Source organism: Passer domesticus, chromosome 11 (assembly GCF_036417665.1).
Source record: "Passer domesticus isolate bPasDom1 chromosome 11, bPasDom1.hap1, whole genome shotgun sequence".
Lineage (NCBI taxonomy): Eukaryota > Metazoa > Chordata > Aves > Passeriformes > Passeridae > Passer > Passer domesticus.
In genome coordinates, this window is record NC_087484.1 from 11,629,004 (window position 1) to 11,645,484 (window position 16,481).

Sequence of the window (16,481 nt, forward strand, 5' to 3'; positions counted from 1 at the left end):
ACTCGCTGAACTCTTGGGAAAGGGGCAGAGGTGATTGCAGTGCTTGGAGTGGCAGAGGTTAAACATTACCAGCATCTGAATTCTGCTCTCTTGCAGGTAAGGCTGTATTTCAGCAGCAGGCAAGCAGTTCTTTATCTCCTCAACCCAACACTTACCACAGGCTTACCAAGACTTGATATTTTTATGGTGCCAGTGATATCTAAACACAGATCACATGCCTGGTCTGCGATGCTACTGCTGCTGTCACCGTATCACATCCAGCAACATGTTAGTTTTGTCAGGCAGTTCATAATAGGACAGTGAATTTTGTCTCCAGAAAATGCTACTGTATCTAAAAGACAGGCCGTCAGGAGTAACTCCACTAAACCTGCTCTTTGGTGCCTCAAGCTGTAAGGAATGCAGAGAGCATCTAGCCTTCCCCTTCCAGTGGCTTTTGCTGTGAGCTGGGAAACCATGAAAACTTTGGAGACACTTCTAGGAATTAATATGAAATATTTCTAGTTTGTGTCAAGTTTTGTGGCTTTGTGACAGGCATTTACCATTGGGTAAACTACTGTAGGTAGGAAGGTATTTACTCCATTTACAAATGTCAAACTTGTCAAAAACAGATTATAAAATTGCTTTGAGTCAAATAAATGTGGGTTTTGTGTTTTTTGGTTTTTTTTTCAAGTTGAAATATTGTTTGGTTAAGTTTGTTGGGAGTTTTCTTTTTATTCTTAGCTACTATTTTTTATTTTCTTAGTTATTTTTAGGTTCAGGCTAGATTATTTTCAGACTCTATTCTGGTGCAAATATGTTGACTCAAAACAATTAATGGTTTCTTCTGATTTGCTCTATGTTTCTCAAGATGATTTTTAAATCTAAAAACCAAATAAGTCTTTCCCATGATTCCCAACTTGCCAGTTTCCTGGCTTTTTGTAGCAGCACATGAGTGCTTTAGCACACAATGGTGGGAAAATACAGTCTCCAGTAATAAAGTGCTTCTCAGCTCCACCCAGTAAAAACATGGGTTAGCTCCAACAGTGGAAAACAAATTGTGAAGTCAACTCAGAAGGCACAGCTCCCCCGCACTTCTTATCCAAGGAAGGAAGTGTTCCTCTTGGTCCAAAGCCCTTCTGATTGACTTCCGTGTTGTTTTATCCGGCTGGGGACCAAAATTGCAACATGCAGTGAGGAGAAAGGCAGATTAACATCAGTGGGCTAAGATAGTATGTGCAGGTAGAAGCTGCCTTTTTTCTTAGTAGGTAACACTTGCGGGAACGTGCAGTGTTGTTGCACTTATGTATGGCAAATACAGCACAGAAAAGTGAATAAAATTCTCCATCAAAGGTTAACAGATGAGGGATACGAGCTGATGATTGAATTGCATCTACAATTATGGAGAAACCACAGACTAAACCTGAGATGGTTCAACTTAAGAGCATGCCACAGAATTTTTTAAAAATTATTTTGAGACCTAGCTGGTTCCATATCTTTTATTTCAGGCCTTAACTCCTTGAGGTTAATAACCCCTTCAATATTTGCTTCTTTTGGCACTGGTAAAACTGGTGCCAGGAGACATTCCAGCTGTGCAGAACCTGCCCTGGTAAAGCAAGCTCACCCCACAAGGAACAGCATGTCCTTGAAGGATAAGACCACAATTTGTAATTAATACATTCCATTCTACAGTTTAACGGATATCCTGAAAAAAATACCTCCTGCCAAAAAAAAAAGTTAAATAATGAAATCATTCTGCTTTGCAGGTCAATAATTTTTTACTCATAAAATGCAAATATCACTTGCTCAAAACTAAGAGGGCAAACAGGTTTCCTGGTAGCAGTGAGCTAGCAAGAGAGTGCTTCTTGTTCCCATCATGGGAAAAGCACAATGGTGCTGGGAGTGGACACTTACAGAAAGCTTTGGCTGTTTGCAGCCCCTTCCAGTTCTGGAAGCCAAGTATTGCCAGAAGGGTTAAAACCTCCAAAAAGAAGCAAGACACTGAGTAGCAATATCTGAAACTCCGTGAGGAACCCCAGGGATGCCCATGCTCAGCAGCCTCTATAAGGAGTAAGTTCTACTTGTTTTCTCAAAGGAGATCTGCCCAGGGGAGTGCTGCTATTGCAATTAGCTACTTTTCATCTGGAGCATCTCCCACCCTTAGGGATTGCATAATGCAGTTCAACAGAGGGGTGTTTCAACCACAAATACTTTACCAATATGGGCAAGGGGACAGAGGAAACATCATTGTGGCTTTATGTTACTGCAGAAGATTTTGTGCTTCCAGTTAATTTAGGTGTAAGCAAGAGCTGGTTACTCCTAGAATGGAAGATCAGTAATGAATCAGCCCTTCCTCTTTTTAAGTCACTGTGTCCTTTTAAGGTCAAATACAGCTGTCCTGGATATGTGTCCACTTCAGTTTCCTTCAGAGCGAGTCCTCATTGCTGTCAAATGTTGGATTGCTATGGCCTCCCATATTTCCTTCTACTGTCACTGCCACAGAATCTGAGAAGAAGGTTTCATTCAAAGGTGGCCAGGCTGGGTCCTGCTCCAACATGTGCTGCAGCCTCTTGTAGTGGCTCTTTGAGTGGTACCCAAATGTCTTTTTCAGAAGCAGCCACAGGGGTCTGTTCTCAATGACAGCTTCCTGAAAAGGTAAAAGCAAAAAGAGGGTTTAAGAGGACCTGGACAGCCACTTACTCTTCAACCAGAGTACAAACATGGGGCAAATAGTGGACACCCAGATCTCCCACCTGCCCTGCTCATCCATGTCCCTTACATAGCCTTTTATTGACCACATTTCACACCAGCTCCACCAGAGTTCTCCACCAGAGGAAAGAAAAGGTGGCCATGTCTTTCATTCCCTTATCATTCAGATGGAGTGCTTTAAGAAAAGGGAGCAAGGGTGAGATAGCAGTAATTACTCCTGTTTTACTAGATATTCCCAAACTGGGATGAGGAGGAGGGAGAAATGGTCAAGTCTTGCTCTTTTTCCTCACAAATTAGTGCTGACCAGCACATCCAATGATGCACACTCACCTCAACAAGGAGGGACACAGCCAGTGTGACTGCAAGCATTCCCACCATGGAGATTCTCCACGTGGTAGGGGTGCAAACCAGCTGGGGAAAAAGCAGGAGAAGCTATTCAGCAACGAGTCCACAGTAAACACTGGTGGGTACTTGTGCAAAGGAACACAGAATCATTGAGGTTGGGAAAAATTCTAAAGGTCATTAAGCCAAACCATAAAGCTGGCACTGCTAAGTCCACCACAGTGCCACAACTACACTTCTTTTAAATACTTCCAGGGATGATGGCTCAAACACTTCCCTGAGCAGTCTGTTCCAGTTTGTAACCCTTTCAGTTAAAATTTTTTCTTAATCTCCAGTCTAAACTTTCCTTGGCATAACCTGAGGCCATTTCCTCTCTATCACATGTTACATGGGAGAAAAAAAGTGACACCCACCTTTCTACAACCTCCTGTCAGGTAACTGTAAACAGAATTAAGGTCTCCCCTGTGCCTCCTTTTCCTGACACTAAACAAACACAGCTCCCTCAGACACTCCTTACATGACTTGTGTTCCAGATCTTCAGCAGCTTCATGTCATGAAAAGCCAAACTCCCAAACTAGCTTACCCTGCTGATGAGCTAATACTGCTGTGTGTCTTGAGGAATTACTGATAAAGATGTTTTAAAATCTATGATGCAGTAAACAGAGAAAACCATTCTTTAGATGTGCAAGGGGAAATCTGTCTTTTTGCTTTCTAATATTATTAAACAGATCAAACTGAGTATTTCAGCCCCAAACCCAGTTCCAGCTTCCCAGATGGGACTGGCTTTCTGGCTGTAGCTCAGCTGCTTTTGGAGATGCAGCTCAGATCCACAATTTGGATCTGCAGTTTCTCCAGGGCTAGGCTATTGCCGAGGTTTTTATTGCTACTCCCTCCTTTTCTCTTCACAGCAATTCCAGTGAATTCCCTCCAGACTGCTTGGGCTGGGAGTTTTACAGTTCTCCCCAAAAGCATTTTATCCCCTTGCAGCTGCAGTGCTGAAAAATGTCCTGTGCCAGCACAGTCCACAACAGGACGATGACTTTGAAGTGCCATCTCGTGGCAGGTTCTCTAACTGGGTCTGCCTGCTGAGCCGGGCTCTGCAAATAGCTACAGGCAAGAGTGAGAAGTGGGCTGTTTGACGTTTAAAATCGAGACTCCGAGCCTTTGACTATCTTTCTTTATACAAATTCCATTAATCCCATGTCTAAACCGACTTGCTAACTGACATGCAAACATACGGGACTGGAAGCTGCATTGTGTTCAGCACTTGTGACTCAAGGCCACTGCTCTGTTGCAAATGTACAGAAAAAAATAGCTGCGTGGTGCTTGTCATGTTTTGTTCCTGTGACTGCTACAGCAAGACTGTGAGAGTGTCAGAGTAGAGAAGGCTAATATCTCCCAGCCTCAACAATTGTCAGCTCCACCAACAACCCCATCCTTCAGCTGATGTAAATCTTATCCTTCCCTCACATTTCCCTTGGGATGGATTTGGACAAGACAACTCCCAGCTTGCATTCTGCCAGATGACATAAGTCAAGCCTTATTGGTATTTATTAATCAAGGATCGATCGAGACAGATCCTCTCTTGCCATGGCAGCCCCACTACTCTTTCCTTACAATTGTTCTAAACCCAAATCCTGCTTTGGGAAACTGCAGGTTACCTAAAATTTAAATGGGGAGCCTGAAAAGACTGGGGACTGGAACTGAGAGCTGCTCTGAGAGCCAACTGGCAGATTTTGGCAAGAGGACCTTTGTTCAGAGTAGCACAGCTTGACAAACACAAGGACATGGTGGTTTATTTTAAACTTGCAGAGCCCAGTCCTGTTCTGTTCCTGGTTCACAAGCCACCAACATACCACACATAAGCTTAGTGATGTTATCTTCTGTTGCTTGGACAGTGTGCTGAAACAATCAAAATTACATGTGTAGCTGCCCCATTGAATGCACAGATACTAATTTGGAGTCACTGTATTGCCAGAAGTTTCTATAATCCCATCATCTCAAATCCACCTATTAAAATATTATTTAGAGATGCCATATCTCCCTGCAAAAGTCTGTGCCTTTTGTTTAAAGAATTCCAATGTGCTTATGATGGACAGGCAGTAGGAAGAAAATCCCCTCTGGAACAATACTCACATCCATCTTGGAGTAGAGATCATCAATGTCAGCAAACATCAAGAAGAGGCAAATGCCCAGCTGCCCTATGAGCACCAGTATGAACACATCTGAAGGGATAAGAGGAAAGAAAGAAACCCACAGATTTATGAGCAATCTCAGCCGTTTGCCTTTACTGTAGAAGATTGTAATAATTTTCTGTGTTACACAGTCATCAAAAGAATCCGTGAGATAGAAAGGAATTTTCAGCAAGAGAAAAATGAACAGAGTAAAATCCCAGCTTTACTAAATCAAGTGGATATACATGAGTGTGGGACAAGCATTGTAGCCACATATTTAAAACACCAAATGGATATTTTGAACAATTGATTTGACCTTCTATATCCAAGAAGCTTTATAGCTTTGCAGTAAGTCTCTCTCTGATCACAGCATATTCTGTGATTCAGAAAACAGCCAGGATATAGTCTTGATCTTGTTAATATGGTTAGGAATGCTGCCTTCAACTCCATCTGTAGATAAATGTTCCAATGATGAGTAAATTCATTTGCTCTTCAGCTGGCATGCACTGAACTTCATCCTCCACCCTCTCATTTGTGTTTTGTCTTGTTCTGGGAGACCAATGATCCACTTTTCTGCTCTCTACAAGGAATGTCCCCTCTTCACTATTACTATACCAAAACATCAAAGCCATGAAACCTGCTGCATTATTTTAACTCTTCAGTAAAAAAAAATTAAAAAGAGCTGAAGAGAGTTTTGTCTAAGAGCATGCTGCAGGATTTGTCCCAAACAGAAAAAGACCAGCTCTTCCATGACTCACTGCATCTTCTGGAACTGTCACAAATGTTTGTGCTCATCTTCCTTTCACATGACAGTCTTTCTCCTGATTTTTTGGCTGACATAATTTTGGTCAAGTTTAATTTTTCCCTATTAAACTGGCGTCCTTATATAAGTTGACTTGTATATAATTTCTTCTCTCCCCATACTTACAGTTGGTGTAGATGGGTTGCCTGAAAGGCTTTCCCTTGGAAAACACCAGTGCTACAATGAGGCAATTGATGGTACTTAGCAGCCACACTGTGGTGTTTTCATAGCTCTTGAAGCCATTGTCTGCTTGCTCATGGGCTCCATCTCTCACCCCGTAGAGCCCCAGGCTGGAGGATGAGTTCCTCTCATGGTTGTTCACTGACAGGCAGGCACTAAAAATGAGTGTCACACTGCTCAGGGAATGATCATTGTCCTGGTTATTTCCCCCAGCTTCCACAATTAACTATCAGGAACCCTCCCTCAAAGCCATGATATAGATTATTGGCAATGCCTTCAGTCTCACCACTGGCTGAGCTCGCTGAACTTCTTAGAGCTTGAGCTCAGACCTGGTCTCTCCTGCAATCAAATCCTCCTCTCTGTGCTCAGCAGAAGCATTCTCACCACATGAACTGTGTGTGGCAGGTTGCTGGAGAGCTCAGGGACCTCAGGCAACACTGGTTAAAGTGTCCGCACCCTGTGGGCAGCACAGGGTCTGCTGCAGCTGCTCATCAGGCCTGCAGTTCAGCTGATCAATAGTTTCACACAGAACTGCCCCACTAGGTCAACCCTGTGGTACCCAGAGTCCCAGAAAGGAGTCCTACCTGTGAATATCTGTCTGGGAATACCAAGGCTGCTCCTGGACCACCACAAACCCGAAGATCTGCATGCTGAGGCTGAAGAGGATGTTAAGCACAACAGAGAGCAGCAATGGGGGTGAGATGAGCTGGCTTGGAGGCCTGTAGGGGACCAGCTTTGGATAGGCTCGCGTGAAACTCACTGAAATATGCACAGGTGTGTTTACTAGTGTGTCCAAAATACAGGCAGTGATGCTGTGTAATACTGACAGTATCAATGGCACTTTTGCAGTCTGTAATAGTCTTAATAAAACATACAAAGATTGTATCAAGTACAAAACACAGAGTTGTTTTCTTACAAAATCATATTTACACAGAAGGTGTTAACTAATGTCATCTATCATGAGGTATTTTTGAAAAGTAAAATGTTGGCTTTTTATTTTATTTGGCTACTGTCAGGCCCAAGATTATTAATATATACCTATGCTCTTCTCTTCTCTTTCTGTCACTTGTCAGCTGTGGCTTGGGACTTTTTGCTGCCCATGTTCTGTTCATCCTCCTGAACTAAACACCTAGTCGGTTATTTGAGCTGGAGAAGGACAGCATTACCTGACACAACAGGTTTTCCTCTGTTCTTAGGTTTAACAAAATTATCCAGACTTTGAGTAAAAGAGTTATGCACAAAGCTTTGATGCAATTCCAGATAAACTACTTACAGCAATGTAGCTTTTGGCCCACAGTGTTGCTGTGGCTGACCTTTTAAGGCTTGATTTCATTAAAGTCTTTTCCTGTTGTCTGTGTTCCAGCAAGGGTGGAACATACCAGGATGTGGTTTTGTTATATGCTTTTCATGGCCCTGTCCTTGCCATTCCTGCTTCTAAAACCTTCCCTGCACTTATTGTGTCTCGATAACATTGTCTTTCTCTTTCTTCCTCAGCACTGGTTTCCTCTCTTATTCTTGGCTTACAGCTCCCTGCTCTGTAGTGTCTGACATGTGAAATTTCTTTCTTCTCAATTTTCACTTTTTTCTTTCAGGGCTTTGGTTTACACAGCTTCAAATGAGAGATGGACTCATAAAAACTAATCCCTACTTTTTCATTTGGGCATGGAGCCAGGTGTCTTCTTAATCTGCCTTCCTAAGTCAACAGGAAAGTGCCTGAGGAGACTTTTCACTGCACTATGTGTGGGTTTACTCCTTGGTCCTAAAGATAGCAGCCCAGTTAGCAACAACCTACACACTCAGCAAATGCACCACTAAGTACTTCCCATCTTTAGGGCTTTTCTCAAACAAGACCCCTCTTCTACTAATCCAAACATCCTGTATTCTACATAAAGGATGTTTAGTCAGCAGAAAGCTTGGCCTCCACTTTCTTTCCTGCTCAATGTACAATTATGTATTTCCAAGGAGGAGAAAAATATTTGAGATCATTCTCTCATTAATTAATACATAGGATGACTGAGGGGCTTACTTGTCACACCAATAACAGTGGTAATAGCCAGGTCTTGGAACAAAAATTGGTAATTCCCAAAGGAGTTTAGTTGCTGAAAAGAGGAAAACAAAGAAAAAAAGCCACAAATCAGACATTTGCCATGGGCATGTTTATATTGTCTCCAGAAAGCCATGATATAACCATGGAGCTCCTGCTCTGCTGTTTGTTCTCAAATGCTGCTCTGCAGATAAGGAGACCACACATTTCACCACCCTGCCAATAGGTTCCTCACCATTGGGCCTGCAGTGAATATTCTCATTTTGCCCATTGTTTGGACTAACTACACTTTCAGTTCACTCCAGGCAATAAAGGAGAAGAATATTTGAAGAGACTGCTTTCTCACTGCTGGGTTACTTCTGAACACAAAACCCTCCTCTCCATCTGGGAAAAAGCCATGCAAAAGTGGTTTAAGGCACTCCAGGGGATTTGCTTACTGTCAAGTTAATTCATGCTTTAAATGCTGAATAAATTGTAACAACATATGCTTACACCAGATTCTTCTTTTTCACAGACATATGCCCTCATCCAAAACACCATTCAGTATCTCAGCTTTCTTTCTGCCCAGCTTGGATCTCGAGCCCTCTGGCTGAAGTTAATGGGAAGAATCTTGCCAGTTTTCCACTGGAGGACTATATGATCACACCACAGAAGTTTGCAGGTCAGGTAAAGGTAAATCTGCATCTCCCAGTCTCATGTGGCTTTTATGCCCCCTTTCTCCTACAAGGAAATAGCAGCTTATCCACTTCCAGCCAATGTGTCCCCAGTACATACCCAGTAAAGCAGGAGAACACCAAGGTACTGAATTATGCTGTACAGTGCCATGTACTTGAACATGCAGAAGGAAGTGACAAGGGCAGCACGGCCTTCCCTGTGTGAATGCATAAATAAAGTACAGCAGTTAGGTGGTGGGCCTGTCCTGAACTGTGCCAGTTCTCCCAAAAGGCTGTTGAAAAACAAGGCATGTGTCACAAGCAGACAGACCTCTACCCGTATCTTGCTGGGAGGTGAAATAAATAAAATCTGACCTAAATGAAAATAAAATCTTCACTTGCAGAGATCTTGTTCAATCAAATGGGCTTAATTTCTGTCACCTGTGTTCTGTAGACTACCATTTACCCCAGCAACTTTTTCTGCTGATATTAATAGTGTAGGTAGCAAACTCTGTATGAGGAAAAACTTACAAAGCCAAGCAGCCATTCAGTGAGTTCAGAACTAACAAGTCCTCTCCTCCCACAGTGAACATACGATATCCAATCAGGATAATGCTCTCTCTCTGGCTACTCAAATGCCCCAGTAAGCAAAATCAGGATCCTGGCATTATAGATGATATATTTCACTGGCATAAGGTATCAGAGGTGGGGCCTAAAATTCATTTACAGGTTGGCTGGTGGACATATGTTTCAGCTTTATGGAGCATTGTTAATTTTGTTATGAAAATTTAAAATACTTTTAAAATTAGAAGTATTTAAAATACTTTTGATGACATAAAGCTCAACTGTAAATGTCTTCCTCTTGTGATAATTAATGTATCTTAAAGGAATTTCAGATAGGGACTAGGCAAATGGCAATTTCAAGGTCAAAGACTATTTTTTTCTCTAGATATGCATATTGTGATTTGATGGGAACACCCAAACCTAATGTTTGAGAGGAGTGGGAACTTCCTTCTTTATGAAACAGGAAACAAAACCATGCTTACCTGATTAGCTCTGGAACACAGGCTATGCTGGGCGTTCGGGATGTGAAAGGTGAAGCCACAGACGCCTCCTGCTCTGACAGGGATATCCCTGCATGTGCCACTTTCAAAGCCTGAAAGTCACATTGCTCCTCAGTGCTCACCAGGAAGACACAGCAACCCACATGTCAGCCAAGCAGTGACCCCTTATCACAGGATGTGTTCTGTGACAGCAGTCCCTCTTCACTCCCCGGGTGTGCTCCACCCTGAGGGCTCCTCCAGTGAGATGCCGAGTCCAGGGAGAGAATGGGGATGAGAGCAAGGAAAGTTCATTTCCACAGACCCCACAGCCACCCACTACCTGCTGCAGAAGAACATTTGGCTCTGCCTCCTCTTTTAGCACTTGTTTGTTCCCATGCTTTATGCAGCTAGTCTGGGTTCTCTGCTTGCTCCCCCCAGGAGAATCTTCTGGTGGATTTTGCAAGGAAAATGAACCAGTCTTTGAGATAACAAACTCCAAAAATCTCTGCCTAGGACAGCTCTTGCATGGTAAGGACCACACAGAGGGATCAGGTCTAAATCATTCCTAGTGATAGTACAGCTGCTCTGTGAATAAGTGGTACACTCCCACCTCCAGCATGAGCTCAGTTTGCAATATTCTACTGACATTACACTGATTTCTTATTTTTAAGATATGTAAAAAAAAAAAATCACTTACCCCACAGTCATTGGCTCCATCTCCACACATGCCCACAAAGTAACTAAAAAATAAAGTGATAAGGCAAGTGAGGAATCAGACCCTGCTCCATGCAAGTCATTTATGCAAGTCAGACAAGATTTTTGTTAAAAGCCTTTCTGGAAAGTTAAAGCCTGTCTGGCCAGACAGCAGTTGAGGTGCTCACAACTTCACACACCAGATTGATAATCTGAAATGGCCTAAATCTCACCTTGCTCTAGGACAAGGCCTGGGGCTAGCTAGGTGAAGTAAGGGCGAGGGTCTTAAAAACACTTGGGAAACAGCTGAACAACAGGCAACAAGATGCTTGTGGCTCAGGAATATATCTATACATCTGTATCTCTCTCTCTCTATATATATATATATATTTATTTTTTTATATATATATATATTTATATATATCACTGTGACTGTGAGCAATCCAGACTGCCCTGACACATTTTCTAACCCATCGCATTGAGCCAGCAGTAGCACAGTAAAAAGACAGCAAGCTCAATGAAGCTGCAGTTCTGGGAGAGATTCTTAAAAATCTTGGGGAGACAAGTATCAATCCTTCAGGCCCAGAGAGAAGATGAAGAATGATATGAACAAACAAAATCCAGGACCATGGAAGTATTTGATCTTTGACAGGTTGCCAAACCAGAATTGAGTTCAGTGTCTTTTTTAACAGACTTTTGAAATTTAATTGCCAACTTGCAGATGTGTGAGGGTTTCAATTTTGTGCAGTTCCATGAAACTCTATGCTAGACAAAAGCTACTAGACTCTTTACAAGCCTGTAAATTCAACAAACACTTTCAAATTCATTAGGAACTTACTCTAGCTTTTGAAATTCTTCTACAAGACTGGATTTCTGACTAGGAGACATTCTAGCAAAAACTGTTCCATTCAGCAAGAGCTATAAGGAGAAAAATAGGAAATTATTTTTTAAATAGCTGAAATTATTTCAATAGTAATCTGATTTAAAATCACCAAATATCACATTTATAAACAACTGATTCTACACTTGAAAGGAGGGAAAGGCTGATGATCAAAGATAAAGGGGATCTTAATCAATATTTTGAAAAAGTAACAATGACAATAAGGACAAGAGGCCTGGTATGCTATTTGAGTTACCTGATGAACACAGATTGCCAGGCAGGGAGTTATAAGGAGAGATTTAATGAGAATTCATGATAGTCTGTCCATGGAGCAAACAAGCTATGCTGAGCTGCACCATGTGTAATATCACATTTTGTCCTGTTCTCCAAAACAGGTTAGAGTCAGTGCTGTGCAAGGGGTAGGGATAAGGGTACAAATATTTCAAATCATGTCCTCACACCTTAAGGCATGCCTGTTCCTCTAATGTGCAGAGAAAAAGATGGATTTTCAGATCCTTCCCCATATAATAATACCAGAGATTCATCCAGCCTATAAGTATTTCAGGGTTATAATTGTTCCCAAAGATGTCCTGATACAGATCTCTTCAGCTAATTGTACCAGGACAATCCATATCTCCTGAATGGCAAGTACTTATGTAACTACTCCAGTTACATATTCCAGATCTTACCTTTGGAAGTAAGTGCCTGAAATGATGTGCTACAATTTGGTAAGATTTTCCACTCATGGCAAAATGATACTGGCCTGATCCCAATGCCAGCCTGATTCCTGGCTCAGTCTGACTGTCATCCTCCTATAAAATGAGACAGAATGAGTGCTGTGCCCAGGCCCCCAAACCTATTCTGCATTTATCCAGACATTACTACAAACAAAGCAAAGGGCATACTCTGAAGAGGGTACTTTTGAAGGCTCTGGGAAACTTGGATTCAAGGCCCATGGCCCTTGGATTTGTAAAGGGATTGAGGCAAATTACAGCAGTAATTTCAGTGTTAACTGGGTGTTCGTTGCATGAGTTCTATCAAATGGATTGTTGCACTTGGTAGAATTCATGCAACAGTGCCAATCTGGTGGGCTGCACTGGAAATGAGAGGGACTAGAGACAGCAGATGTGCACCACATCTAAGGAAGTCTTTGTGCAGTGAAACACAAGGCAGAAGTTGCTCAGGCTCAGGAACCACTGCAGATAATCCCTACCATCTGCCTGACCCTGTACTGCCCAGAGAAGGGTCAGCACCTTCAGACTAACTCTTCAGGGAGAAAGTAATTGGTCTTTTTCCCAACCTCTGTGTGGAGATGCTTGATGAAATACATTTCTTAGCCTGGCTTGCCTATGATTCACTGTGTATATGCAATTTCTCAACAGTGGGTCCATGTTTTAGTTCTGCAGGTACAGGAAAGTGCTAACACTCTATCTGCTTGAATGGGGCTGGTTTGTTCAATGCAGCTCCACAGATTTTAAGTCCACATCTATACCACAAAATTTATCTTGCAGGAAAAGCAAGCATTTAAACTGATTGGCATCAGCTAATCATGAAGGCTGGAGACAAATCTTTCTAGGATTTCTGCAAAGCTGGTCTCAAACCCAGTTAGGCAATTAGCAAAAATGTGGTAGCAGGATAAAATGTTAGGAAGTAAGCTCTAGAGGAGCACATTTCTATAAAGATCCCCTCTTCATAAACACTCCTCTAGCACATATTCTGGTGGTGAATGGTGGTTCTCTGTTATACTACCATAATCCCACTCCTTGTTTAAAGCATTCCATCCTAGTTTGTTTTCCTGCTGCACAAAACCTGCTTCTTATATGCTCACCAGGCTTCTGTAGTCTTCAATTTTCTTTTCTTCTAGGGATTTCCAGGTTATAGATGCTGGAAAAGATCCAGAAACTTCGTTTGCTTCCACAAGAATCACTCTGTGTGTTGGAGCTATCATGCCAGCATTTTTGGCAACTGTTATAGCTGTTTGAATGTTGTCCCCTACAAAAATCAAAGGAAGTGTTATTGACATTTCTGCAGTGAGGAATTGTTTATTCATTAGCCTGAATTCTGAGTTTTTGAATAGGTGCAGAAGAATTACTAAAATTTCAGTGTCTCTGCATAAGAAAGTTTTTGATAAATATTAAAACTTTGCAGATAAGGTTTGTCTCAATCAATAACCATTTTCATTTGGAAAAGAAATATTTTGATCTGGACATGAAGTATTTTCATATTCTGCTTGAAGAAATCCATATGGGGAATACGGTCCTAGATTATTTGTTTTAAACAAAACCCAGAAAGGGTTCAGTGCTATGTTGCTGTTGGTATCCTTGATTCTCATTGATTGGCTTTGGTGTATGTGAGCTGAAATGGGTGAGGCCCAAGTCTTTGGGCAATGGAAAAACTTGGGGTTATTTTATCCAAACCCTGGCTTGGATTTGGATAGAATAGCCCTTCAAGAAAAAATTAAAAAAAAGAAAGAAAAAAAGAAAAAAAAAAAAAAAGAGGACAGACAGTCACTGGTAGGCACGAGTTACAGATGTCAAAAGGTTTGGAGATTTGTCCTGAGCTCGCATGCCCCATTTCTGCTCATTTCAGGAGGCCCTAAGGCCCTATAAAAAAGGGACCTTCCTTTATTTATGACAAGCCTTTATTAGAATCAGACACAGTCTAGAATCATCTCACCGTGGTGAAATTGCCAGGGACAACATGGTTCACCTTATGTCATTATTAAAAACAGATATTTCTTGGATTAAATATCTGTGCCTTCCTACCAGTGGTGTTGACAACAGCAGACTTTGCACTTAAACATTGTTGGACTCCCTGCCTGGGCCAGTGACCACAAAAATAATCCACCTTTTTTAGGTACCTGTGACCATAACACTCCTGATGCGGGCAGCACTGAGCTCTTCTAGAACAGGCCTTGTCTCCTTCTTTAATCGATTCTCCATTATCAACAGACCCAGGAATGTCAGATCAGATTCTACCTCCTCCCTAACAGTCAAAAAGAGACAGATTTAATCATTTATCTTACCTTTATCACCATTAGATTTGGTGATAGTCAATTATAACTATCAACCATCCCACTTAACTCAAAAGAATTAAAATAATTTGTCTATTTTCTGCAGTCCCAGGATGTCTGACTTTTGTAGGGCTATTTCAATACCAGCAGTGCTAATTCAATACCAGAACCCTGAATTTCCTGCAGGACTCCCAAACTATGGTGGTCTGATTGGGAAAGTCCCTGCACACTTCTCATTTGAGGACTGTACAACAAAGAAACACACCTTAGTTAATGTGTCTGCTCCTCTTGACAGCAAGACCTAAGCAAACAGCCTGTGGCAATTTGTTTTCTTCAATTTCCTCCAATTCTGTTTCCCCCTGCATTTTTCTTTTCACCTGTGCTATTGCTTTTTTACAGTTGAACACATGCAGCTGAGAACAGAACTGAGTAGACACCCCACCCCTGAGTCATGAACTAGAGGTCTCTCAGGGACACAGGTAGACTGAAGAATCTGGAAAGAAGAAAAACTTTCAAGCACTCATTTTAGACACCAAGGAGATGCCACACACTTGCATGGCAGTCAGAGTAGCTGAGTCAGGTGGTGCCTGAATGGTCATTGCTTTCACAGCAGATCTTGTGTTTGACCAGCAGCTTTCCTCTTTCTCTTGGCAGCATAAACATCACACATGCTGTAACTGCATACACAACTGCAAAATCTGGGCCATTTCACACAAATTTGCTCATTGGGAGAATAGATCTGTTGTGACACCTGTGACAAGAGTTATGTAACCACCTGTACTCTGCCTCAGTGTCACCAGCCCATCCAGCAAAGCTGAATGTGATAAAGCAAGTGAGCCTCACCTGGATTAGGACCTGCAGCTAGGAAAGAGAAAGGACAGCAGATGCTCAGTAACTGCAGGTATTTCAGAAGTGGTGTTTCTGGAGTATCACATACAAAAGCAAAAGGCTTTTGGAAAAAATTGTATGGATTCAAGTGAAAGGTGCTCTTTTGTGAATCACAGTTTTTACAAAACTAATACCACAAGCATAATAGAAGAGTTTGCTGACTTCAATAGAAACCAAAAAGGGATAAAGCGAGAAAGCTAAATGATTGAACTAACAGAACAGCAGAAGACAGTTTGCTCTGGGCTTTGTGGTATGCAGAACCCTAATCCTAGGCAGAGCAGTGAAAGCAGCCTTGGGCTAAGGCTGGTTCCAAGGAGAAAGCTGTGGAGGAAGCCATGTCTTGGCAGTTCTGTGTTCCCCTTGGCATGTCTTTTGCTGCCTTTGACTGGGCTGGAGATCACTACTGAGGGTCATCTACTTCCTTTGCCTAATTGAAGAGTGAGGATAATAAAAAAAAATTAAAAGACTTCTCTTCAATTGAAAGCATGGGTAAATCTGCAAGGAGTCTAGTGTAAATGACGGAATGAACAGTGGCCATGTGCTAGTGTTCAGAGTGTAAAAGGATTATGCTTCCTATGTTAATCCAGACTTTAGAAATTTAATAAATATGTAAAGATTCTGTGCACGTGCCACAGGAGTGCTCTCTATCTATTCCCAGGCCTATATCCTGATTTAAATCAGGTTCCCACTGGCCTGAATCTAACAAAACTCTGTACTATGATTCTGCTCTTGGCAGGGGTGATGAGGTGCTGGTGCTTTGTGAGGCATGCTTGGCCCATGGCTGAACACGGCCAGGAGCAGTGCTTTTTATGGCTTACCTTGTTAGAGCAGCAGGCAGCTTCCCTCCCTGCAGAGATTTACAGGCCAGGCCAATGACCCGAAAGCCCTGTGCTGTGTAGAGCAGGAGCTTGCTTTCAAAGTTTGATGGGACTGTGCAAAAGAGGAAAACACAATTTATCACAGCATGTAACTGCTTTCTAATGAAAGGAAACCTTGGAGTGTGGAAGGTTTATGACCCAGAGGACCTGTACAGCTAGAGTCTACCAGCAGGCCGAGCACATCAAAGAAAGGAGTTTTTGTTCAA

General features: G+C 42.1%; 1 protein-coding gene across 2 annotated transcripts in view; it reads right to left on the minus strand.

The window, feature by feature from the left end:
* Positions 1-303: 303 nt before the first annotated feature.
* ATP13A4 (ATPase 13A4) overlaps positions 304-16,481 on the minus strand; it is a 38,695-nt gene continuing 22,517 nt past the window's right edge. Inside the window, exons 17-30 of one of the 2 annotated variants that reach the window (XM_064385692.1) lie at positions 16,216-16,327; positions 14,357-14,481; positions 13,325-13,488; positions 12,186-12,308; positions 11,455-11,534; positions 10,621-10,663; positions 9,927-10,036; positions 9,002-9,098; positions 8,210-8,282; positions 6,768-6,942; positions 6,130-6,338; positions 5,164-5,252; positions 3,016-3,096; positions 304-2,623 (exon numbers count right to left, since the gene is read on the minus strand). In XM_064385692.1, coding sequence (XP_064241762.1) covers positions 2,402-2,623; positions 3,016-3,096; positions 5,164-5,252; positions 6,130-6,338; positions 6,768-6,942; positions 8,210-8,282; positions 9,002-9,098; positions 9,927-10,036; positions 10,621-10,663; positions 11,455-11,534; positions 12,186-12,308; positions 13,325-13,488; positions 14,357-14,481; positions 16,216-16,327 — 1,703 coding nt within the window. In that variant the 3' untranslated portion in view covers positions 304-2,401. Of the gene's footprint in view, positions 2,624-3,015; positions 3,097-5,163; positions 5,253-6,129; positions 6,339-6,469; positions 6,641-6,767; positions 6,943-8,209; positions 8,283-9,001; positions 9,099-9,926; positions 10,037-10,620; positions 10,664-11,454; positions 11,535-12,185; positions 12,309-13,324; positions 13,489-14,356; positions 14,482-16,215; positions 16,328-16,481 lie in introns of those variants that run through there. The other variant, XR_010346248.1, reaches the window with a different exon arrangement.